This window comes from Choristoneura fumiferana, chromosome 6 (assembly GCF_025370935.1).
Source record: "Choristoneura fumiferana chromosome 6, NRCan_CFum_1, whole genome shotgun sequence".
NCBI classification, from domain to species: Eukaryota; Metazoa; Arthropoda; class Insecta; order Lepidoptera; family Tortricidae; genus Choristoneura; species Choristoneura fumiferana.
Genome location: NC_133477.1, coordinates 14,492,540 through 14,519,473, shown reverse-complemented (window position 1 = coordinate 14,519,473; position 26,934 = coordinate 14,492,540). Strand labels below are relative to the sequence as shown.

The following is a 26,934-nucleotide window of genomic DNA, read 5'->3' as shown; positions in this document are numbered from 1 at the left end:
AAATTAGCCATATACAAAACAAAAAGACATAGGTATAAAATACACAAAAATTACATACAAAAAAACAATTAGGAATTAGTTAATCCCTAGGTAGTAATTGATACGTGATCAAAAGTGACCTTATCCCTTTAAGGAAACTCTATCAGTCAATATTCGAGTCGATGAGAGGAGCGTTCATTAGAGACGACAAAGAGTTTATTGAAAAATCAGAAATCGTGAAAGTAAAATTTTACTACACGTTAAAGTAAATATATTTTTATTATATTAAAATAATATTATTTTCTTACTGATTGGTTTATATTTCACTATCCTTCGGACCGTAAATGGACTAAGGGCGGGACTGAAAATAACTGACAAAATTAGGTAGGTAAGCATAACCTTTTTACTTTTGTAACTTTATTAATAATAATTATCGCTAAAATACCTAATAAAATTTTGTTTTTACTTACATAAGTGTAAATACTAATAAAAATAAAAATAAAATACTGCTTTTATAATTGAATAAACAGCCTTTGGAATTAAATCAAGTATTGTAAATAATAAAATAGTCAAAAATACGTTGATCTATTCAGATTAATTATTTTCCTATAGGTTTAAGGTTTTCACATCACTAAAATGTCTATGGTTCGGTTAATGGCGTCTTTGTTTACGCTGTTCATAAATTGGATCGGAATACAATAAAGTTATTATTCCTATAATATGTCACACTGTAGTCGTAGAACTATTTGTATGGTAGTTTACGCACTAACCCCCTGTTTCACCATCCATTAATTAAATTTATTTGACGGTTAAATGTGATGCCGTCTCCCTCTAATCAAACAAAACAAACAGAGACGGCATCACATTTAACCGTCAAATAAATGTAATTAATGGTTGGTGAAACAGGGGATTAGTGCGTAAACTACCATACAAATAGTTCTACGACCACTACGATCCGTATTTTCACGGATTCGGATCGGACCTAGTGCGAAACCGCTCTTAATCTTTAATTTAATTAAATAGAATCACACCCAAAGGATCATCGAAAATATTTTTATACCTAAGTATTGCGTGACAAAATAAGTAGGAAACAAAAGTAAAGCTCACTCTTTGAAAACTTTAGCAATAGTTTAGCCTAAAACGTGAATCTTTATCATGCCATAGTAATCGAATAACAGCAGGGGGTAGCCATGGAATGTTATTCAATAACCGACAACTGCAAGGTGACTTACCAACGATACCGATATAAAAACTTGAAGCGCTTCTAACACATCATTCTGTCATCAACTTTCGACTCAAGAACTGTTCTTTGAAGCTATACACAGAAGCACTTGCGTAAAAGAACTTGCACTTGAGAAGCAGCTATGAATTCCCTAAAGGTTCGTGATCTTATCGCGAAAACCTGAAACTATCGTTAAACGTGGTTTTTAACACATATATGTATTGAAGCATTAGTTTACAATGTAATGATATGTGTTAAACACATGTTCAACAATAGCTTAAGATTTTGTTGAAAACACGGTTGAAAATTATTATGGATTAGTTGAACTGCAAAGATACAAGTGTGTGAAAATAACAATTAAAAACTTTATGGTTTTTGCTCATCAATTTACTTGAGAGCGATTACAGGAACTCAATTTAATATTAATATTTACCTATTTTAAATTTAAAAAACATTAATACTATGATACAACAAACTAACTTACCCGAAAAGTCCGTGAGTTTTGAAATCGGTTACTGCAGAATTTTACTATAGCCAAAAATATCGAAGTGGCCGAATTTTTAATACTTTTTTCCCATTTCAGGCAGCTCTATGTTTCGCCGTCTTGGCCTTAGCTTCGGCCGCCCACTACAGGCCGGAAAATTATGGCGGCGGCTACAACCAGGGCTACGATGGTTACAGTGGGGCCTCATCCGGGTACAACCGCGGCCCACAAATACCCATACTGAGCTACGAGAATGTTAATAACGGTGACGGCAACTACAGATACAGGTAAAATAGTAGTCTTCTGTTTCTACATTATTTAGATTTCTACTCTTTAAAAGAGCCGGAGGTACGCTTTTAGAAGACTTGGTTTATTTTGGTATAATATCATCAGGATTTGGTAGACAGTACCCACATACTATAAATATATATAGTTTTTAATTATCAATAACTGTCATTAATTTGGAAAAATACAGGTTTTATGTTAAATTTTAAGCGGGTGACGCGCGTGTTTCTCGCGTTTCACACAGGCGCTTCGTGTACGGTTCGTAGTTTACCGTGTAAAGTATCGTAGTGGTGCTGTAATAATTATTGCACCTGCTTGGTTTCTTATAAACTAAAAGTTGGTAAAACCATCAAGAAGGGTATAGTTGAACTGCAACCATTAAAGTACCTACGAGATAATGTAACTTCTGTGTCTAATAATTAATGAAAAATTACCAACTGCTCGTAGATGTGGGAACTTCGTAACTTTGTTCTAGAACTTTTCCTTCGCTTCAAACTAACCTAGCTACTTTACATAGCGCTGAAAGTTTTTAAAAAGCCTCGTTTTTCATTAGGAAATTTAAACTTAGTAACATAATACCGATTAACGCTTTCAATGCGTAGGTACCTATTCAGAAATTTTACATTTGTAAGACATTATTGCCTCACATAAATAATTATTTGTCAATAATTATTACCGTGGGCGGCCATGTTCTTTCCGTTAATAGCAGCGTTTAAAAACCATCTATTGACTTGGATTGGAAAACTTGGTTTTTGTCGGTTCCCTTTTCCCAGTTTAATCTGAAGTTTTCAGTAAAATCTTAACAATAAAACTTTTCTTCCAGTTATGAGACTGGCAATGGCATCAGAGCGCACGAGAGCGGGTCGCCGCGAGCACAGGGTCCTGAGGGCCCCGCCGTGACCGCAGAGGGGGCGTTCTCGTACCGCGCGCCGGACGGCCAGCAGATCTCCGTGTCCTACACCGCCGACGAAAACGGCTTCCACCCCGTCGGCTCCCACCTGCCCACGCCTCCTCCCATCCCGGAAGCTATCTTGAAGTCCCTGCAGTTCAACAGGCAAAACCCATCTTCGTAAGTTTCAATCATTTCTCAATAAAAAAACTCGAAGAAAATTATAACCGTATGCTTTTCATAACTAGACATTTAGGGCGTTAAACAAGTTTTTTGGTTATTTTGTGAGCAATGCTACAACTCTTTCTTATCTTTTACTTGTAAAAATCACTGGAACTAGCTAGAAACAGTTCTATTAACACAAATGCTTAGCTCGGAAAAGTGGGCTCGTGTAACCGGCATTTTTTCAAGCTTTCATAAGCCAGAGTATTAATATATATATATATATTATTATTTATAGGTTCTTAAACGTAAAATGTTGTATTCTTATACGGGTTCTTCGTAATGCTGTTGGATCCGATAGCCACCAGTATGTGGCAAGTTTATTCCCTCCTTTACTTTTAATAAACCATTTTTTGTTTACAGGGATGGCTCTTACGACAACGGTCGCTACAACACCTACAACAACAACGCTGGAGGATATCACTACTGAACAAAACAAGAATAGTTTTCTTTATTTAAATTGATGGCCTTAAACGTGATCGTGATGCCATATTTATTTATTTAAAAAAAAACAGTTAATTACTTTTTGTTGTTCACTAACATTTATAATAAAAGAGCTATTTATTTTAACAAGTATATTTACTTATTTCATTTCAACCCGCTAACTCAATATTTTACATTACAGTGAAATTAATAAAACTTAGTTAGGTATAGGTAGTCATTTCCACATTAAAACGTTTCAAAAATTATAAATGCCATTCCCAATGTGCACTGAGCTATGGCCGCTAAAATCTCGCTTTAAATTCCAACAGACAGTATAAAACTCTGTTATTATTTAATGCACCAGACCGGGAGTGGTAGCGAGCATGATAGAGCTAAACTTGTGTAATAATTCCCTGCAACTTTCATGGAACACCTACTCAACTATTCCTTCTTTGAATTCTCAATCGTGTCGAAGGAGCTTCCTATAAACTGTTGAGACTTCGTAATAGAAAACAACACGGACAGTGAAATTACATAGTGCATTCGTTTGAGCCTTTAGTGACCACGTTTTTGACATAATATTAATAAAAAAATCTTCTAATGGCTTAACATTGGTTTATGTAGTCTTTTTGTATTTTTTATTTCAACTCCAAATTTTGTTACTTTTACGGTCATCCTGTAAAATCCAAATCGAAAATACAAACTGAAACATAGCACAGAAAAACCAGAAAAAGTGACCAGCGCTGAGAATCGAACCCAGGTCCTCAGCATTCCGTGCTGCGTGCTATACCGCTACACCACCACTGGACAGGAGTGCAGACACGAATTTTTCCTGCGGTTTTATCAAAAGTGTACCTACTAGTGTTTTGGATATCCTGGCTGCAGCATCAGGACGAGAATTCCATAATCTTGCATAGTTATATAGCATACATGGGTGTTTCAAAGTTTAGGACCCAAATATGTTTGAAAGTACCTAAAGTAAATACCCATTATGCGTCTAAGATTCCTACCGCAGCGAACAAAAGAGCTGAAGATCTTGAAACGGGTGAACCGATTTTGATAAAACATGTCTAAGAACCATCGCTAGAAAACCTGCTTTCAAATAAAAAAAACCGCATTCAAATCGGTCCACCGGTTTAAGTGCTACGGTGCCACAGACAGACAGACAGACACACATAGCGGTTAAACTTATAACACCCCTCTTTTTGCGTCGGGGGTTAAAAATATACCTAAACTTGGAAGATACCACACAAAATGCGAAATTCTTAGAAAAATATTACTTGATTTTTTTCGTAACGGCTACGAAGCCCTATCTTGGGCGTGTCCGACATGCTCTTGGCCGGTTTTTTTAATTCAGATACGCACATGATCCGAATTCAAAGATATTATCCGCCCTCTTTAAAAGTTGTAAAAATGTACATACCTACCTTTTTTGCACTTATTGATGAACCAATTTTTCGGTAGGTGGGATAAAAAATATTTTCATAATTGATTCATAAATAGCTGTCCATTTTATTCTAAAATCTAAAAAGCATAGTCAACTAGAAAAAACTGACTTTTGAACTTTATAAGTTAGAAGTGCAACTTTAAATGAAATAGTTAGGGCTAGTTTTTAATAAGGGATGAGATTGAAACGAATAATCAGGTATAGTAGCCGCCACAACTTTTCTAATTAAAATGAAGGGAAAAACGTTCGGACTAACCGATTTTCATAACCGTTGAACACGTGCACGAATCTTTTTAAGTTACATTCTAGGTGCCTGCGCGTCTACGCCCTGCAATTACTTTTAAAGTTGCTCAATAAAGTTTATCCAAAGTTGTGGACTTTTATCGCTCGTAGAATATAGCTACCTATTTAAAGTGTCCCTAAATCAATCTGACGTATTTATTTTAGTAACGGTTACCTACTTCCTATGGCTCAGGTCGACTTTTCTAGGAAAATTATAAAATAGTAGTAATAGAAATCCTTTGCTCGTTGCTCAGGTTCACGAAACGAATAATTTTAACATTTTGACTCCGAGTTTGTGAATGTATGCTTAATATACGTACAATATTGACAACATCTTTGTATTAGCTACGAGAGACGTTTGAATGAGCCGACCCTCTTTGTCTCAACTGCTGAATAGCATTTGTATTAGATCTACCATTAGACATTTCATTATACGGTTATACCTACTTACCTACACGGATATTGTGGAAACGTAGTTTATTTATATTGGATTGAATAGATTTGAAAATAAATATCGTCTCAATTCGCACCGTCATTAAAACGAATACTAAGACATTTTTAATCTTGATCTCTATGTTTACATAGTATAAAACAAAGCTGCTTCTCGCTGTCTGTATGTACAAGCACGGGTAGACCTTTTAATCTACAATACAATACAATACAATACAAAGACTCTTTATTGTACACCAGACATAGTAAGCGATACAGAAAACCGATACACAGAAAAAAAAATATTACAAGGTGAGCAATAGTCTACCTATGCAACTGATTTTAAGTGGTCTATCAATAGATAGAGTGACTGAAGAGGAAGATTTACATAAAATATACTTAACCAGCAGCGCGCCCCAGCTCCGCGCGGGGGAGGAGATTTGGGGAAAAGAAGTTAAAGAAATGCAGTTTCCGCCTTTGATAGTAAACTTCATGTTGTCTCCACTTTTTTTCAATGTTGCACCCGTGTGAAGCTGGGGCGAGTCGCTAATAAATAATAATACTATTTTCCTCTCGTTCACGCATGCCGAGCTGATCAGTCAAATCAAATTCGGCATATAAATAATGTTCTCAGTCAACTCATCGCGTTTGTTACGGCTCGCTTTTGCAACTTGATACAAAATTGACTATTATTTAGAAATACCTAGTAAAAATAGTAAAAGTATGATTATGAAAATCATCTAAGTATATGGTCCTTTTGTATTTAATGATATTTAAATAACAACTGCTACCAATAGCCGACGATAAAAATAACGTATAGTCAAACTAATGAACTGTTAACCCGAATTCAATAAAATAAATAAAGAAAATGTTAGTAAACAATTCTGTTTATTGATTCGTTTTTAAATAACTTATGGAACTATATAAATATATTTCAATATCACAGTCCAGGCATTTTATGAGGTCACTATATCCTTAGCACGTGGTTTAATCGTCTAGAAGCGGTAGGAGTTGCGGCCGTTGTAGGAACCATCATCACTGAAAACAAAAGAGAAAATAAAAATAAAAGTAATATAAAGCCACATATCACTGTAATTTCACAAAGTTTTTTAATAAGTAAAATAACAATAGTTAGGTGTTAACAGTAACACTGGATCTCTGACTACGCCAACAGTGACGGGCTCGAGCTTATGTGTTAAAATAATTGATTGATTTAGGTGTTACTTTGCGGAGGTCCATATCAATAAACTAACTCTTATAACTTTACTACTATGCGTACAGCAAGACAGATTGTTAAGTAAGTTTGTTCTGTAGGTACACTTGAAGAAACTGAATTGCGTACCAAAGTGAAACCTTTTCGCTGCAAATATCATTCTGACATTCATTTTAGTCATTGGCCAAAGAATCATCGTGAATATGATTGTGAAAGGTTCCACCCTGGTTAGCAAATACATTTTCTCGACTGTAAAATTATACAAAAACGCTTACGAAGATGGATTCTGCCTGTTGAATTCGAGGGACTTCAAGATTGCATCTGGAATGGGAGGAGGTGTGGGCAGGTGGGAGCCGACGGGGTGGAAGCCGTTTTCGTCGGCGGTGTAGGACACGGAGATCTGCTGGCCGTCCGGCGCGCGGTACGAGAACGCCCCCTCTGCGGTCACGGCGGGGCCCTCGGGACCCTGCGCACGCGGCGACCCGCTCTCATGCGCTGATATGCCGGTCGGAGTTTCATAACTGGACGTAAATATAATAATTCGTTTATGGAGAAGAAGAATAAATTATGATTGGTTTTTTGGAGTATTTTTTATTTCAACTCCAAATTTGTTACTTTTACGGGTATCCCGTGAAACTATATCGAAAATACAAACTGAGACATGGATACACAGAAAAACCAGAAAAAGAGACCAGCGCTGGGAATCGAACCCAGGTCCTCAGCAATCCGTGCTGCCGGCTATAACCCCTACACCACTGCTGAATAAATGTAATGTATGCGAAGTAATTAAATAAAATGTCCAACTACCCAATAACACCTGCTAACAATGCCATTGTATTAGCTAGCAACAAATTATTATACTTTGAAACATTAGTAAGGTAGCAACATGATTTAAACACGACAAACAATAACTTGTTAAAACTTTACTGACTTTTATGTAGTAAGTAGTAGTAGTAAGTGTTATATGGAAATCCGAAACCACTGAGTTTCGAATTTACATATAACACTTCTTATTTCACTTCTATTGGGATGGGATCTAATTTTCTAAAAATCGTCCTTATAGAGCACGCCTATGTAGTGAAAAGAAAGGAAATTTAAAAGCCCTAGGACCAGTAGGCAGTCTGGGCGTTCGTTGTTGTGTATATAAGTACTACTAACTAAGTCAGCCAGCCGATCATTCAGTTAGCTTCCTTCTTTCATATATTTAGACACAGGTTTCGCAGAGTAGCGACTGTCTTCCTTAACAGCATATTTAATTACCTAAAGCGGTAGTTGCCGTCGCCATTGTTGACATTTTCGAAGCGCGTAGCCTCTCCCCCGTAGGCACCGCCGGTGAGGTGGTCCAAGCGACCGCCGTGCACGGCTGCCACGGCCACAGTCATCAATAGTACCTGAGAATAAACAATAACTTAGACTAGGTTTTTTTTGTGGGTGGAGTCTGGTCATACACACGCAGCATGGAAGTACAGTTTCCTACCTTTATTTCTTCTATTACATACTTAAAGGGTTAAAATATCCCATGTCCTTAACTTTAGGCAGCAAGGAAAGGGCCTGGCACTAGGCAAAGCAGCTGATACTCCAAAATACCTATACGTCAAAATACATTTTTGATGGTAGTTTTTGAAGGGGAAAACCATCGACCAAGGATGCCAACTGACATATGTACTTAGATAGGTATTATAAGTTTAATCATAATAGTTTTACTTTACTGCGCTCGAAAATAATGATAAAACTACTCCAGCAAAGGCAGACTTGAAAGGTATCAAATAAGCCAATTGATGGTTCTTACCAGTTTCGTCATGCTGTGGGTGTTGTACGTGATGTTATTGTTCGCCGTCGGAACTCGGAATGTAATCTGCGGGGATGTTCGACATTTTATATCGGTCGGATTTGCCCTTTCGGGAGGTTGCTTCACCTTGCTCGCTATTGTCGATACGCTTAAAGTCTGGATGTAAGTTACAAGATGTAGGCATTTCTGTGACTAACTTTTTTTTACATACCTATAACTGACCGTGATTGACCCCTATCTCAACTGATGTTAAGTGCAGATGAGGCCAAAGGTATATCTCACTGGTTCAGAACTAGTCACACGTGTGTAGTTAAAGCTACACATGGACGACGACGAAACCAGAATCCACAGTTTATGTTTGTGGATATGGCCATCACTTGGCACTTCTATTTCGATATGTCCAGTTCGCGGCACGTGACTACCGAAACGATGAAATTGAGTAATAATTTCTAAAATATAAACTTTTTGCTCCAACTTTCGTATTTAAGAAAATTAAAACAAAATAAATACAAAGTAAAAGTTCTGATTTCAAATGTTAACTGATAAAACCAGACATAAATTGAATAATTATTGGATAACGAAATGATGTCGCGATTTGTGGACAACCGGTGAAGGCACGTGGCGAGATCTCGTTCATTATGACGCTCTAAGGGGGTGCCTTTGCTCGACAGTGTTTCGGTTGACAATAATCATGATAAACTAATTAGCAAATCTCTATAAAATGTTCAGAGAAAAAAGCTTAAATAGGTAATGCGCAGCGCACATTAGAAAAGCAAATAAGAGTTATTGGGCGACCAGACGGCCTAGTGGTTAGAGAACCTGACTACGAAGCTTGAAGAGATATTTGTATGAAAAATACGAATGTTTGTTCTCGGGTCTTGGGTGTTTAATATGTATTTAAGTATGTATCTATCTATATAATTATATTTATCCGTTGCTTAGTACCCATAACACAAGCTTTGCTAAGCTTACTTTGGGACTAGGTCAATTGGTGTGAATTGTCCCGTGATATTTATTATTTATTTATTATTATTTTTATTATTGGGAAATAGTTACTTTACCTATATCTAAAGGCACAGAGCAATACATTTTAAATTATACATTATTATTACTATTTTCTATCGTGGACTGCGGTTTTTTCTAATCAGTAAAGAGTGTCAAATACAAGAGTGTCTTTCAAACAAATACCTATGTTATATTCCAAGTATATCCACTCCACAATAAAATACTTTTACTAAATTCGAATTACAGAAGTTTTAAAAACAATAAACGTTCAAAAACATGAGAAAGTTATCAATTCGCTTGTTTTTTTTTTGTTAATGCAGTTAAATAACTTATAAATATTTTCATAACTGTAACCGCTACCTCTTATTACTTGAAGCCACATATATTTCCACGTCTAGGAACGTCTGCTCCGCCCTGGCGCGAGGTGACGCTGTAAACTATCTCACTTAGCAACCTTTGGGGCCGTTCATCATCACTGCAAACAATGCGGCTGACATCAGGCCCGGTCAATGCAAAATTCGAACTTCGTATCTCGCTGTCCCGTTGGAACTTATATTATTTAATGCGAGAGTGAGAGGGACGGTACGATACAAACTTCGAATTTCGTAATAGCTAAGTTGAGAGATTTAGGGAGCTTCATGCATTGAACATCTCAACTTATATACCTACGTCCCACTGCCGGACATAAGCCTCCTCTCAGAATGAGAGGGCCTGCAGGGCTACTTCGAAACTCGAAACTCGAAGTTCGTGTCGTGCGGTCCCTCCGACACTATTTAATACGAGAGTGAGGGGGACGGTACGACACGAACTTCGAGTTTCGCTCTGCTCTGCTCTCTCTACTGGGCTGCTGTTCAGAAGCAGCGTCTATGCGGATTGAGTACATCGTTAAATTACTTCGCAGGTTTATACAATTCCCTCGCGATGTGTTTCTTCACCGTATAGCTCGTAGTCAATTTTTAATTTCATTTTCTATACCAGTTCGGAAAACTTACAGGCGCAAGCCCGTTTTTGAACCCACTATCCTCTGCTTAAAGGGCTATAATTCAAAACCATTACGACCGGATGGCCAAGTGGTTAGAGAACCTAATTACGAAGCTTTAGATCCCGAGTTCGATTCCCGGCTGGGGCAGATATTTGTATGAATAATACGAATGTTTGTTCTCGGGTCTTGGATGTTTAATATGTATTTAAGTATGTATTTATCTATATAAGTATGTTTATCCGTTGCCTAGTATTCATAGTACAAGCTTTGCTCAGTTTGGGAATTGTCAATTGGTGTCAGTGTCCCATGATATTATAATTAGGCTACTACAACACACGCATTCATCATCATCATCATCAGCCAGAAGACGTCCACTACTGAACAAAGGCCTCCCCCTTAGAACGAATTTCCGTATTCCAGATTCTATCGCGCAAAGAAACTGAATTATACCTTGCATTACAGGGGGGGGGGGTGCCATAATCCCCACGCACGCTTGGCAGGCCGCTTGGGGATCGCAGTATTACGTTGATGGTGTAGGTACGCAGAAGATGCTGCTGCCCGTCTTCTGGATTTTCCCTTAGTCACCTTCTACGACACCCAACGGGATAATATGGGGGAGAGCTATATCTTCTCCACCTTTGTTACATTTAAAGGTTTAATCTTGGATTATTATTAGAGTACCATAATTAATCGATCCTCAGAGGAGTTTAAGTTATGCACATAAAGGTCACGTTGAAATAATCAAATAATTATTCAAAGGTCATGTTTGATTTCGGTAACTATTTTGTAGGATGTTAGTTGATTTGTTAATGCTATTAGTAGGGTTGAATAGAGTAGAGTAAGTTTAAATTAACCCATGTGAGTCAACATAACTGTCTAGATGCGAGTGCCTGTGTAATGTATGATGACTAAAAAATGTTTAATGAGTACTAGGTATTCAAACGGTTTTCGAACTTCATTTTTTGTAAGTTTGTGTAACTTTGTACATATCAATACTGTTTAGTGTTTATATGGTGACATTTATAAGTTAGATACAACTTATTAGCAGACAGACTTATTTCTTACCGCCATAATGAAAACAAATGTTGGCGATAAGTTTATAACACCACTGTTTACAGTTTGAAGAACGTCGCGAAAAGAGAAAGTTAGCAAATGTCGATTTCGCCGCATTGTTTTTAGATCTGTTGTCAAGTGCAAAAAATGCAGTAGCTATAACATAAACCATCCTATTCCTGATACCCTAATAGATAGTACTTATCATTCAAGTTAAAATATTAAAATCTATCAAAAACCTGATGCCAATTAAGAGTGTATCGTAGCATAGTTGCGATGGTTGCTATATATCTACGATAAATGCTAGTATGCTACGGCCTCAGCTTAAAATGAAAAGAGTACGCTCTGTTTATCAACCGGCAGACTGCCAAGATTTTCTGTCAAGCAATAAAATATAATGCTAATTTGTACAATAGCAACAGTGGAAGTTTTCGCACGTTCAGCGCCATGTTGTCTGACGCACGAACCGTGGTTTCGATTGAAGCTATCAAAACAAACAGTCCAATAATGTCTGTAGTATAAGAGTAGTAGTATAGGTACTTACAGTTTCATAGATTTGTGTTTTTCAATCTGTGGGTCGCGACTCCCCGGGGGGTCGCGGATGCCCCTTAAGGGGTCGCGGTATCTTTAAAATACTCTCACCGTTATTGTGTATGATTATTCTATGTTTGTATTATCAACGTAACATAATACAAATAACTGTAAGTGGAGGTAAGTAGGCAGGGGGTCGCCAAATATTTTTACCAAGGGGGGTCGCATCCTGAAAAAGTTTGGAAACACTGTCATAGATCAATTGTGACAGGCGCGACAGTGCAAGAGTGCGAGTACGATTTGAATGAATTTACTCCTGGAAGTAGGGCCACATTATTAATATTATTATTTTTTTCTATTTTAATGAACCAAAGGGCATTCTACAGTCTTTGCACTTAGCCACTCACTTGCTTCGAATTTTGAGTTAAACTCTATTTATTTACATAACAAAATAAGAGCGTTGACAGGTAGCTCCTAGTTACCAAAAGCACAGAGTACATATATAACCAAAAGCAATTGAGCGGATGGACCTTAAGGTTAGGGTACTTACCAATTGGCGTTGAAACTCCAATGTACCGAAACTAAGGCTTTGACAATTAGTAAAGTTTTCTCAATGGACAAAGCTATTTGCCCACAAAAACATTTGATGTAAACTTTTAATATTAAAATATATTTTACAAATCTCTAGTTTTCAATTTTGAGTGTTTCCGAAACGTTAAATATGTACCTACTACTTAGGCCAACACTACCCGACAGGCACGTACACGGCAAATGGTAATATATTTTTTTGGTAAAAAAAAAAACATTTTTAATACAAGCTTTATTTGCTGACTGTACTTTTTTTACTGTACTTGCATTGTCACCCAAACTATATTTGCATACCAAATTTCAAGTCAATGCCATCAACCATTAAAGAGTTCCGTCCTGCGGAGACGATCCTGGCCGGACTACCAGGACGTCACTACCAGATTATTGCATTGTCACGCGATTTACACATGTATGCAAAATTTCAGCTCAATCGGTAACCGGTAAGTGGATTAAATTTAATTTGCAAGATTTGATGACAAACATGCGGGACATGTGAAACTAAAAAATAATAAAAGCTTCTAAAATAGGAAGCTCCATAGAGTTGAAGTCGTGCGTGCAACCGGGTTTTTTAGCCGATGAGAGTCCGGCACTATGTAGGATCCCCTTCTCATTGCAATCGTCCATAATAGATTTTTCTCGACCTCACTCCCTCATCTCCTATAAAACACCTCATATAAAATTATAAAACTAAAAACAAGTGAAAAAAAGCAAGGACCTAGTGTCATGAGCCCTTAAGCCGATTCAACCCCAAAAAAAAATTAAAAAAAAGATCATAGATATGTACGTATGAGGCTCATCAATCGACTTAGAATCTGGTCGTATCTTACGTGGACAGCCCTACCTTAGACGATATATCTGCACGCGTCGAGTATAATTCCACACAAACGCTTAACGGAAGTTCTGTTAACACGTGAGAGAAACAATGGGGGCACGTGACTGATACTCAAGAATTGCCTTGATTATGAAGACGAACAAACATGCAAAGTTGGAAACTAAGGAACAGCGTGTAGTAGGTAACATAAGTTGCCAGGTTAATAACCTTTATTATTTAAGCGTAATTAACGGCAACCAATCATTAAACATGGCCTGCCAGGTTATTTAAAATCAACCAGTTTTCTGTCAAACAAATCTTCTTTTTGATCGAAATATGATGGAGTGGCGACCTGGTTAAGATCGCGGGATCGCGGTGGATACGGAAAGCACAAGATCGGTCTGAGTGGAAGCCTTGCCTTATGTCTTTCGGCTGACATGATGAAAAAAATATATTGTAAAAGCGTACTGGATAATTTAACAGTTAAAAAACAGTAACTTCACTCGTGTAAAGAATTCAAAACTGGCAAGTCGTGGGCTGCTTTATTTGTTTTTTTATTTTATTTTACCAAACCTTTTTCACAAATAATATAAAAATTTTATGCCTACTTTTTCTTAATCTCAAATTATCTTTAAATTTAAATTGTTTGCATGATTTATGTAAGCATTTTTGGACAGAAGGGAGGGTTCCCCTTGAATGTTTCTGCGTCCAAATATCCTGGTTTTAACTGTCTACAAACAGAAGGTAAACTGTATGTATTTCTCATTATATACTCCTTGTTTGCATGCTATAATGGCATGACTCCAACAAAAACAAACTTTCCCAAGTGCTGCGCTCGCGCCGACACGCTGTCCAGTCCAGACGTTCTGTTTTAAAACAACCCAATGTATTACTTTCAATACCTATCTCCGTCGCACTCAAACGAACTGGAATAGGAAAGGACGAAGATACAACGAAAAGTGTTTTGGAGCCAAGAGCCCACAGATTTCCCGAGTGGCGACCTTCGTTCCATTTACCAATGCGAAGTCACTCCAAATCGATTCTAAGAAACCATCGCCAGTTCGGGTGTACTGAAAGCGTAACTGAATCACTAATCATTACAATTGTAAACCCAAGGGTATATTGGCAAGTAGGAATATTCAGCCACAAACAATATAATGGAACTTTCCGCATTTCTTTCAACTTTAGGCACGTTCGGGGATTACGTTTACATTGAAGAAATGATTGCTTTCTTCTATGAAATAATTTTAAATCAATTGTATTTCCCTCTGTATTTGTTTGAATACTAATAATAGACTGAAATGGAATAGGTTTTAGTCTGTACATTATAATTATTTACTTAGCTCTTGAACTTGTACGAAACTGACAATTTATTACAAACCTTTTAAAAATATTGTGGGTAGGTAGTAATTTCTATCGTTTATTAGAGATGCAGTAAGCTGCTAGATACAGACATAGAATAGAATAGTGGAAGTTTAAAAAAACAAAGACGGAAAAAAAATTCGCTAAATTTAACACAGAATAATTACAAGAAAAATTACAGCAATCAGTTCTTTTTGTAGCTGTGTGTGTAACCATTCACTTCAACTCTCGTGGCACTATCTATACATACCTACTTAAGTATCTGATATGTGACAGTCTTTAGGTATTATGGACGGGGACGTTAAACAGGTGATCAAGGAGCGCTTCTTCTATCGCCTGACAAAACTGTCTAAGTAAAAGTATTGTCTTATGTCGGGTGGCAATAAGTGGCGCGCTTTCAATGACGGGTAATACCCCTGCTTCATACACTTTTGGCATACTAAGGTGGACTCAGGCAAAACCATGAGGTATACAGCCTCAAGGAATATTTCATTAGCAACGAGTATACGGTGCAGCGCGATGGAGTGGCAGTTGAAAAAGCCCTCACCTCGCTATGCTTGGCAAATGAGAACTGGCGTAGGCCTAAACATAGCCGGCAGCGTACGCGCCGGGTGCGTACCCGCAGTCCTAATAATGCTGTAGGTATCCATGGGCGGCGGTGATCACTTACCATCAGGTGACCCTCCTGCTCGTTTGCCAGCTGTTCGATAAAAAAAAATCGAGACCAACTTAAATCTAAATTCTAGACTTATTCATTTTTGCTATGACCATTTTACTTGAAAAAATGGGCAGATTTAGCTTTTCCTGCTGTAGCTTAGCTATATACACTATTCATACCCATAGCTTACTTCCATTTATTTATACTAAATCATTCTAAAATTATCAGTGAGATCCCACAACTACGATCGACGGTGTGGCGACTATATTTGTCGGTTCATTGCACGGCCCAGACGTTCTCCGAACCGTGGGTTACCTGACAGCACACGCAATGAACAGAAAACGGTCCCCGCACCGCCGGTCTAACGTAGTCGATGCAAGATTATATACACAATAGATACAAAAGTTACCCAAAAACTATACCTAAATTCCCATTTCAATGTTAACATATTATTTCAACAGAAAACGGCGTCATAACATACAGTTATCTGCACATAACCTAACGCACCAACTGAACGTAACGTATTGAGCTTTTTGGCGTCTCTCCAGCAAAACAATCAGGCGCTACTGATACATAAACACAAACTGATTTATCGACGTGCTTTTTTAAAGGTTTGATCATATTTTATTGGATTATTTAAACCATTATTCGTTCGTTGGTTCGCTTCGATTGCACTTTACGCTGAAAGGACGTTTAAACTAATGGTTCCTGATTGCATTCGCATAGCAACGGCGCGCGGTAATACCGAGATACTGCTTGGGCCGGAACATACGGGACCACAGAACTAACTACGAGTATAAGATGAATACAAATGTAACGCGAGCTAAAATTGCGACGACACATATTTATGGCCTTATAGCTTTATTACAACCCAATCTGTAACGAAGTTACAGAAATGGTAGGTCAAAAAGGATCGCATTTCATTGATTTTACTACCTTAAACTAGGTAGTAAAACCTATGAAACATGAAAGACGTGCGCCCATTGACAGGTGGGGAGGCAAATAAGTGGTGGCATTGATAGACAAAGCAAAGTTACGATATCATTTCTAGTTCTCTTATATTAAATTCTGTATGTACATTTAAGATTTTGAATTGTGTAGGTACGAGTACCTACCTATACTATACCTATAAACGCAGATTTAAAATACTTGCCTTATCTGTAACAAAGCTTTTATGGTAACTTTTTGCCGATATTCATAATTCTACGAGTACCTACAACAACAATAGAGTTGAAGTGAAGCAGAGTTGGGACGTATGTAATAAAGTATATATCCAGTTATCCAATATCCAGTATTCCTAGCAACACGATATCTTTACCTGCAAGAAGGTCTATAGACATTCTAGGCAAAAGTTCGTAAAATACGAACCACAAAAGTAGTGAACGAGTACCGAGTATATTAACTTTTAATAAATATAATATAAATAAATAGAAAACAAATGCTATACACTTAAAATGTACTACATTAAATAAAAAGGCACAATTGCCAGTATAAATTATTAATTTTAATTAAAACAATATTTGACCAACCATTCTTAATATTGTTTGTTGGTTTCAGAGCTCAAGTTATTGGCCGGTGAAATCTTAATCTGTTTTCAGCTGACTCAAACTTACTTGATTCTATTTAAAATTTCGTAACAACAATTATCCTCTTTGATAATAGCAAAATTAAATGTCAAAACGTGTACCAAACCGATTTCTTTGACTTTAACTCTTAACTGACAAGGTTCCAGCTTTTATCTTGGGCTAGTCAAAATTAAACCCAAAATCATTCAGGACTTCAGGTTCAAAATTGTATTCCGAATAAACGCTCAAAAGTCTGTGGATTTCAAGATCGCGCCGCGAGCCGTTTGATCTTTATTCAAATTTCGCAAAGGACAATTTAATAATTTCGTTACTTAACTATTACTTGAGATGTTAGTATAAACTTGCAATGAAATACTTATTATTAGAAAAGGAAACACATATGTAAGGCCGCCCGATAGGTGACACAATATGTTGGATACCCTACGAATAATAATTATAATAATTATTATTATTCGTAGTGGATACCACAAGAATACATCAATAAGAGCATGATTCTCGCAGGCGTTGAAATTAACATCCCTCGTGAAATTATTTTCTATGAGTTGTTTTCCGTAATTTAATTTACTTACCGTAAAATGTCTTATACTTGAAGTAATACTTATTTCAGAAACGTTATGCAACTAATCTATCCTGTTCTACATATACCGTAGGATGTAGTTTCTATAAGAAATTCTAAAACCAGACAATTCCATATTTTTCATGGCAAACGAAACTTTCACAATTTATTTTTTTTTAAACGGACATACAGGCGCGTCTTCTCCCGCAGTCGAAGTAGATTCCAATAATAACAAGAATTATCGCAACCCGAGCTTTTCTGCTATTTATTTAGATGTTGTAGTAGTGTTTTGTTCTGATTGTTGGATTAAGCCATGTCAGTTAAATGCATTGCAGTAATTAATGCCAGCTACAAACATTAAAGTCCCTCACATCTCATCTGTGCTCGTAGGGTAAAAATAAAAATATATTTGGCGACACGTTTACCTTGACACGTTACAAAATTCTTTAGTGAGCCCTGACAAAACAATGCTGATGTTGTAAGTGTTGTAACATGTTCCATAACAATGTGTTTACATTTTCACGTTTGTGACTTTTCAGTCGCTGTTTAAATAAATTGAAGCCAGTTGAAGTATCTATTTACTGCAAAACCAGCTCCCTGACCCGTGTTCGCATTGGGTGGGTATACCAGATGTCTTATTTTTTTTTCATACATACTTTCTCCAGACAATTTTAAACACAACAAAAATGAATTAGCCAAATGGCAGCTGTTCCAAATTTACATAAGTACTTATTTATCTACAAACATTTTCTGCAATTGATTTTTATTTATGGAAGATAGTAAGTCTAGCCTTAGTAGCTTTTGCCCGCGACTTTATCCGCGCAAAATTCAAATACGTGGCAAAGCTTCTTCAACTTCTTTTTTCTTATCTCGTGGAAATTTCCATAAATCCTGAAAGCAGCATTTTATTGTTAAAATCACCAACTCAATGATCAACCCTGATAAGTCTGAGAACATTTGCACAATTTCGATCCCATATCTGATCCAAAACAAAACGAAAATAACAACAAAACGTTCGCATGCAGCATTCACTTAACTTTTTTGTTTAGATACTAATCAAGCTTACCTATAACTGACAGCAAAAAATTGAACCGAAAGAAAGGCGCGCGAAGCGGCGCGGGCGCCGGCGACGGCGATGACATTGTCAAGGCCGTTCGAGGCCGCTTCATGCTCTGCGCAAACGCATCACACGGCGCACACTACTCGACTTTTTGTGAGTTAACATCTTGCGATTTGGAATGAGTGAAAGCTACGTGAATGTTCAAATTTAATAATGAGAGACACGCGACATAAAGTAGCCTACTTGTCATCTTAGGCATAACAACCAGTTTTATGATAAGACGACTATAGACACTGCGGTTACCTCTTCTATTTTTAGCAAATTAATCAGTGCAGCACAGGTTTTCTTTCAAGTTTCTATTTACTTTGTAATGTTTTACTTTTAGTGATAATGTTGACTTGAAATTTTGTATCGATTTATGGACTGAGAATGGTCCAAAAAAGAACTGGTACTATTTTTTTTTATTTTCACAAAACTTATTAAGAAAAAATTGTTTGTCATCTTCAAACAAGCCGTATTTTTCGGCTTGAAAAGGAAAAGTTTTTTTTTTCGTTATGATAGATATGTCACCGATGTCATGCATACGTGTTCTCCCTGGCATTATGACATAGTGTGGATCCGCAGTGCAGCGTTACATAACCACAACAAGCGAATGCGTTCTTGCGCAAGCCGAACCGTGTCCGGGTATCGTAACGGTGCGCCGGAGCAACCCGGAATGCCGCCGATTTGACGCGCCGTCGCGTTGCCTCATCGCTACACATTTGTGTTCGAAGGTCGAAGGATTGATGGGAGGCTTTACCTCGGACTCTTACGACGTCTTCTACTCGTTTGGGTACAAATTTCCAACAGTGCTCATCTTAGTTGGGTTGAAGCTCCCAAGTTTGTAAGCAATCAAGTTAATTTGATTTTTTACCATATCCTTAAATGCACAATCATCTCGACAGTTGTTTCCTCCACAGTACGAATTGGGTATTTGAAACTTTAAACTGCACGATAATAAGTTTTGGTGTTATCTTCCCTCGACGGTGTTCCCGAATACTTTCGACATAGGAACCTTCAAGGAAGGAGTCTCTCTCTACTTATTTAAAAAGTCAGCTAAGTATACGAGTACGCACCAGTGAGCCCCACGGAGTCAATATCCCTGGGCGGCGGAAATTGCTTACCTACCATCAGACATGCTCATTTTCTCTACTACTTATGTACTTATGTCATAAAAAAAAGTTTAAAAATCGGTGAATAAACACTAGACTAAGACCGCCTATTTCTTACCTTAGAAAATCTCTATGTGTATACTTGTGTTTTCTGTACTGCTTACTGTGTTGGTGTGCAATAAAGAGTTATTGTATTGTATTGTAGACTTTCAAGGGCCTAATAACGTAGCCGTCCCTTTACGGGTGCTTGTTTTATCTTGTGTGCAGTTCTTGAGGATTATTCATTACCCACCCACTTGTGGTTAAAAATATTCCACAAGGAGGTGGCAGTGGCCAACGATAGCGGATAAAAGCGATCAAGACGTCAAGTTCAATAATAGTTGAACTGCACATTTCCTTGTCTTACTCGTAGGGGCTGTTTTACCATCCATTGATTAGTGTTAACTGACGGTTAAATGTGATGCCGTCTCTATTTGTTTTGTTCGATGGAGACGGCATCACATTTAACCGCCAGTTAACACTAATCAATGGATGGTGAAACAGCCCCTTAGTGTCTCAACTTATTTTGCATACAAGTACCAGCTTTGCTTGCAGTAATTTGAGTGTTGGTTCTTTAAATCCCTGATCATCCTGATAGTAGAATGCTCAACAGTCAACAAGAGCGTAGAGATTTGTAGAGCAAGATCGTAGACAAAAAACTTATTAGTTGCTCTAGATCATTTGTTTGTTCGTAAGTAGCTAACATATTTACCACCTTTGTTAAAGCCGTTTTTAGCTTAAATATTTCTACTTTTACTTTACTTTTAAGCTTTGTTTGAGTACTCTCTTACATAATATTGCAGAAGAATAAGAATACTATTGCATATAATTGGCATACAAACAGCGTGCATTTTAGCATGCAGCGTGCATACGTAGTAGTCGTGCACAGTGTCTAAAAAAATCTATAATATTTTAACTAACGTTTGAGTTACGTTACCCGTAAAGATTTTTTCATCAGAATCTGTGATTCAAAATGAAGTTATCCCTTTGATACCGCACACTTTAAGCCCCGGCCAATGTATGAAAATATTTATTTTGTCAACCACAAAAATTGTGATAAAATTTTAGTAGAGCCAGTCCCAAGACGTCAACGGACTATAGTATCCTTGTGGTCATACATAATGTTACTCCGCTTGTTTTCTTGCTGCAAACCTTATCAAATGACATCCTGCAAATTGTGCAAGTGCGAAATTCGAACTTCGTATCTTGCCGTCCCGCGGACGATAATAGCTGGGTACATTTTTTGAAAGTTTTTTTAACGTAGGTAATTTCGGTGGGCAATTTTTTTTTACTTTTGGTGAAGACGATCACTCGTTGAGATACTCCTTTGGAATAGGATTTCAATGATACAAGAGGCACCTATTTAAATTAAATAACTATGTAGCTATGTGACATTGAAAAAAAGGCGCCACCGAAATTACAATAGTGACAGCGCAATTACGTCTTTAATACTTATTTTGAAATTTTGAACTTATTAACACTATTTAATCTGAGAGTGAGAGGGACAGTATGATACGCACTTCGATTTTCGATTTTTGTAGTAGCCCCCTGGCCTAGCACAGCATAAAAATAAATTGAAGTGCCGTTAACCGTTATAGTTTTCCTTGAAAGTTTGATATACTTACTACCATCCTGAATTTTTTGAAATTTTTCCACCCACCGGTTTAGATTTTAGAAGGGGGGACGCTCGATTTTCATGCAAATTTGCACTTTAAAGTTGAATATTTCGCAAACAAATCACTGAATCGAAAAATCTTCTTAGCAAACCCCAAATGGTTTTAAAAGACCTATCTAACGATACCCCACATTACAGGGTCGGATGAGAAAAAAAAAATCACCCCACTTTACGTCTATGGGACTATTTTTTTTGTATTTTTTATTGTACCATTTGGTTGGCATAGTTTATTCGTGCAAAATTACAGCTTTCTAGCATTGATAGTCCCTGAGAAAAGCCGCGGACGGACGGACAGACAGACAGACAGACATGGCGAAACTATAAGGGTTCCGTTTTTGCCATTTTGGCTCCGGAACCCTAAAAAAGTAGATACGAGTTTTTAAGTGAATACGAATAATATAAGTTTACAAACATTGTGTAGTGCCTTACATTACCTACTCGCCAGCTTGCACTCACTCGACACTTGCCCTTTTAGAGCAAAAGTTCTTTATTGTCTTATTGCTTTATTCGCGGCTGGACCAACGTCGCTACCAACCAGGATGGCAGAGTTGTTTTATTGTATAACCTTGTAAAAGCCTATTCAATCCGAGTGCACTGTACGATATAAACTTTGTTTTTTTAAGGGGAAAACGAGCATGCGGGTCACCTGATGGGAAGCAATTACCGCCGCCCATGGACACTTCAACACGAGCGGTATCACATGTCGGCCCTTTAAAAACTCATATGCATGTACCTAGGTACTAGAAAATCTACAAAAGTGTCTGCCTTTTTAACTTTTGGTAAGTTAGTCCCCCTTTTTCGGAAAGTACCTACCTAAAACCGAATTCCGAAGATATTCTCAACTAATAATGTAATTCGGTATTTCCAATAGCGTAATTTAAAGAGTGGAGTTTGCCTTGCCAACCTAGAGTAGCGATGGACTCTAAGGGAATGCACCAAATAAAACATATTCACAATAGCTCCATTCCACTTCGTAAAAAGTTACTTGGTATAAACTTTATTTTTGCAAGCGAAAGCGGCGCTATTTGCATGTTAAATAAACAATGGAATATACATGAAGTGACTCCAATGGGCGATTTTGAACCATTGGTAGTTGTAAATTCGAATTTTCAGTAGGTAGTGACTAGTGATCAATTAAAACCGCAGTTAAATAGGATTAAGTAAGCAATACAGTGGCGAAGAGTAAACGTTTTTATTGGGCAACCTGAGGAATATAGGAACAAGTAAATAAAAGAAACGTGTGTTAGGTACGAGTATCGTACACAACTCCTCGAAATTAGTGTACCTATACAAGCTATGCCAAACTTATCGTCACTAATTATAAGTAAAAATTTAGGCAACCCGGTGGGTATCGAGTGGTTACGACGCCACGTCATTATTATGTTGATACATGTACCCCCAGTCGCTACCTGTACGTACAGTCATGTACCAAAGTGAACCATTTTCACAATTTTCACTATGATTTCTTTGTCAAATGTATGAAATACCGACTTGATTTTTTCCACAATTTCACCCGGTAATGATTTAGTTTCTTTGACTATACGTAATTGAAGGGCCTAGAGCCTTTCTTAGCTTATTAATGTAAGTACCTATAATCCCACTAATACAATAAATGCGAAAATTTGTAAGTCTGTTTGTTTGTTTATTTGTTTGTTACTCCATCACGTCTAAACCGCTGAACCTATTTAGATGAAATTCGGTATACAGATAGTTTGAGTCCCAGGGAAGGGCATAGGATAATTTTTATCCCGGAAAATTGCATAGTTCCCGCGGGATAGTAAAAACCGAAATTTACGTGGACGGAGTCGCGGGCAACACGGCTAGTTCAGAATATTTTGAAAAAGAACCACAGCACTTGCGGTGTTTATCTTTAAACTAAGTAGGTACTGACTTTATGCTATAGCGAGTGCGTGACTATAAAATCTTTCTTAAAGTTCAAGCTATTTTCTGCTACAAGATAAATCTAAAATTTTAAAGGTCCTTTACTCAGCGGAAAGGTATATTGGTCCACTTAATAGTAGCAAGTAGAGTCAGTTTCATCACTCCTGACGGTCGTGGTCATCTTGATACTTTATGTTGTGATGTTGTGATACTTTATGTTGTGTTTTTCGCCATCTGCCTATATCCCAAGCGAATTGAAATGGTTCGCGGGCAGTATGGGTCCGATCGGTATATTACATTGGGCTCTTACCTCTTGGTCTTCTGCGCGTGATTTTGTCAATGAACATCAGAATCTCCAAGTTCTTGACATGCCTTTGACGTAATGGGCGAAATAATTCAGGTAGATAGCAAAAACCTCAATCATTAAAGAAGTAGAACGAAAAGAATGGTCTCATACAAAAAAACGATTTGCCTGTCAACGGCTGTATTAACTAAAACATATCTGTTTATTGTTTGTAATCCTAGGCTTGGTGCGCGAGCTCCACTCGCACGTGGCCTGTTTTTATTTAAATTATAATAAGGGATATCTTTTAACTGAGGATATTGATTTAAACTCTTCAGATAATGAGGGCTATCGTTTTTTGTCTCACTAGATGGCGCAGTGTTGCGTGAGGTTTTTAAGTATGGCTTTCAAAGTCTGTTATTACGGGCGTGAAAACAAAGGGCGTGAAAATCATATTTAATACAACTTAAAACCGTACCATAAAAATATCGAGCATGACACAGTGTTGCATAGTCCCCGTTTTGTTCGGAAAAAAGGGAGGACAAAGGTTTCCGAAAGACAAAACTGTCTCAAAACACAGACATTCATTGCCCCGCAAGGCATATTTGCCATAATTAATTTCAGATATTGCAAAATATTCACAAAATTATTCTAATTATAAATAAACCCGCGTAGCGCACCCAAAAACTATGAGATTTGACATTTCGGAGACCTCACGCTACACTAGCGCCTCTAGTAGCGAATTCATACGCGATAGCCCCCATTAAGTACAAACTTTATGTCGCTTCCTAATCTGGACAGTATTTATTTCATCATATATTTTTTTCAATCAAAACAGAGTCACTTAACTTACAATTGCCGTAGCTGTCTCTGAAGCATTCCACAACCTTTGATATTTCGACAAAGGATACTTCGGCATTTAATGTCCATTATGATTCGTTAAAAGCGTCACACCATACACCTACGTCAGTCAAACTACGCGTCAGGCCAACACTTTCGCTAATGAGTTAACACTTCCGTTCCAAAATATCGCTCGAAGGTGCAGCGCAGCTTATTATTCACGCGCGTTTATTTGCACGCAAAAATGCCGAGAAATAATTGAAAACACGCAATATTTTGGTTCAACTGTTACGTAAATGCTCGCACGTGCTTACGACAACGCCAAAGTATACGTCGTAGCATAAAGGGCGTCTTCGGCCTGGAAATATTCAAGAGTACAGGGAAAATAGTAAAAAAATGTGTATTACTTACATAAATCTCCCTTAAATTACCTTAAGTACTTATATATATTTTACGGGATGTAAACCGTAATCTATCTAATACCTTAAAACTTGAAACTTTTACATATATATTCAGAATCTCGGAAACGGCTCTAACGATTTCGATGAAATTTGATATGTGGGGGTTTTCGGGGATGATAAATCGATCTAGCTTGGTCTTATTTCTGGGAAAATGCTTATTATTGAGTATTAGCCCCAGCAAAGCTCGGTCGCCTAGGTAATTACTTATAATGAGCGTGAAAATGCACGCAGCTCAAGAATGAAGGTATATTCTACCTTACCTACACACAACAATAACCTACAAATTCTTCAGTCTACCCGTGATTATGATGCTTGCATCTGCACCGAATTCGGTCTACATCATGTAACTAATATTGGACTAGTTCACTCCTACTATATGCTTTACTTCAAATTGAACCTAATTTTCACCATTTTCCAATGATATTTTCGATTGATGTGATTTCAAAAATAGGTTCCAAAAGTTTCCAGTATTTCATATTTTCAATTCGTTATAAATGTGCAATTAAAGTGGTTGCTTTCAAATTTCAGTATATATGATCACACACACACACACACACACACACACCCACGCACGCACCCACGCACACACACACACATACAAATAGATACTGCCTTTTAATCTACCTCAGAGCCAGTAACAGAGCTAGGAGTTGATTTATCATTTTATGACACCATTATACGAACACGTTGACATTTAGTTTCGAGGTGGCAAACGTATTTGCTAGGTTTGTAATCCTCAAGTAATAGCTTAATCTTTACGACTCTGCTTAAGTTTAAACTGCACATTATAGCCGGGCATACAGCTGCCAATTTTATTATACTTGTTAACTGGAAGCACATTAACCTTTTCCTTGCTTATTACATTGAGCTACGAAACCGAACGTCTTTCCTGTTATTTTGCTAATCTCTGCAATCATTGATGTAAATGACGAAGGAGATCGATGGCGTCTGGATTCGTTTATTTCCTAGCTTTTACGCGCGGCTTCGCTCGCGAGAAATAATAACAAGGTGCATAGAATAAAAAAAAGGAAAAATAAATAAAGATAACATCGAATACTTGGTGTAAATAAGTCATGGTCCCCTATGCAGTGGTCGTCTCCGCTTCGCTTCTCCATCAGCAAATAAGGACTTTGACAGAACTTATTCGCGCGTTTCAACCGCATAACTTTCGTGGTCACATTTTTTTAAATGGGCTGTAGAAATAGAAATTGATAAAATTTTCGATATTTTTTTGACATTCTGTGCTTCTACTAGATAATCTGGAAACTGTTGCGGGAACAAAATCTTCTACTTTTCTTGAGTAGTATGTTATATATATATCACATGCTTAGTAAATCTCGCCCCTAAGATTTTTCAAAGACCATTTCAGACTTCAGCCATGATTACAAACATTACTTGTATGTAACCCGTTGTGTCCATAAACAGCAATAAGTTACGATCAATGCGCCCGCGCCGGTACCGTTAATAGAATCTTGAGCCGTATAATATTCGAATAAGTCATTGTCCGTCACGGCATTCGAGTTCTGTTATTGTTAAAATTTAAAAAACGATTGCTTCGAAACTAGACACAAATACGAGAGTTTTTAATTTAGCATTCGATAGGTACCCGTATCATCATTCGTTTACATCAAAGTCAAAGTCAAAATCAAAATATCTTTATTCAATATAGGCTATCACTTTAGCATACTATCTATCGATATGATACTTCTCTAAAGATCGTCTAAAGTTCTCTTTCAACATTTGCAGTC

General features: G+C 37.3%; 2 protein-coding genes across 2 annotated transcripts; one reads left to right on the top strand and one right to left on the bottom strand.

Annotated features, from left to right (window-relative positions):
* Positions 1-1,269: 1,269 nt before the first annotated feature.
* LOC141428678 (pupal cuticle protein 20-like) lies at positions 1,270-3,659 on the top strand. Its single transcript, XM_074088681.1, has 4 exons — positions 1,270-1,358; positions 1,785-1,972; positions 2,794-3,039; positions 3,445-3,659. The coding sequence occupies exons 1-4, from the start codon at positions 1,344-1,346 to the stop codon at positions 3,509-3,511; spliced, it is 516 nt and encodes a 171-aa protein (XP_073944782.1). The 5' UTR covers positions 1,270-1,343; the 3' UTR covers positions 3,512-3,659.
* A 2,872-nt stretch (positions 3,660-6,531) lies between these two features.
* LOC141428676 (pupal cuticle protein 20-like) lies at positions 6,532-8,722 on the bottom strand. The gene is made up of 4 exons (XM_074088680.1): positions 8,665-8,722; positions 8,136-8,266; positions 7,151-7,396; positions 6,532-6,700 (listed from the first exon to the last, which is right to left on the bottom strand). Exons 1-4 carry the CDS (start codon positions 8,674-8,676, stop codon positions 6,658-6,660), a joined length of 432 nt encoding a protein of 143 aa, XP_073944781.1. The 5' UTR covers positions 8,677-8,722; the 3' UTR covers positions 6,532-6,657.
* Positions 8,723-26,934: the final 18,212 nt, after the last annotated feature.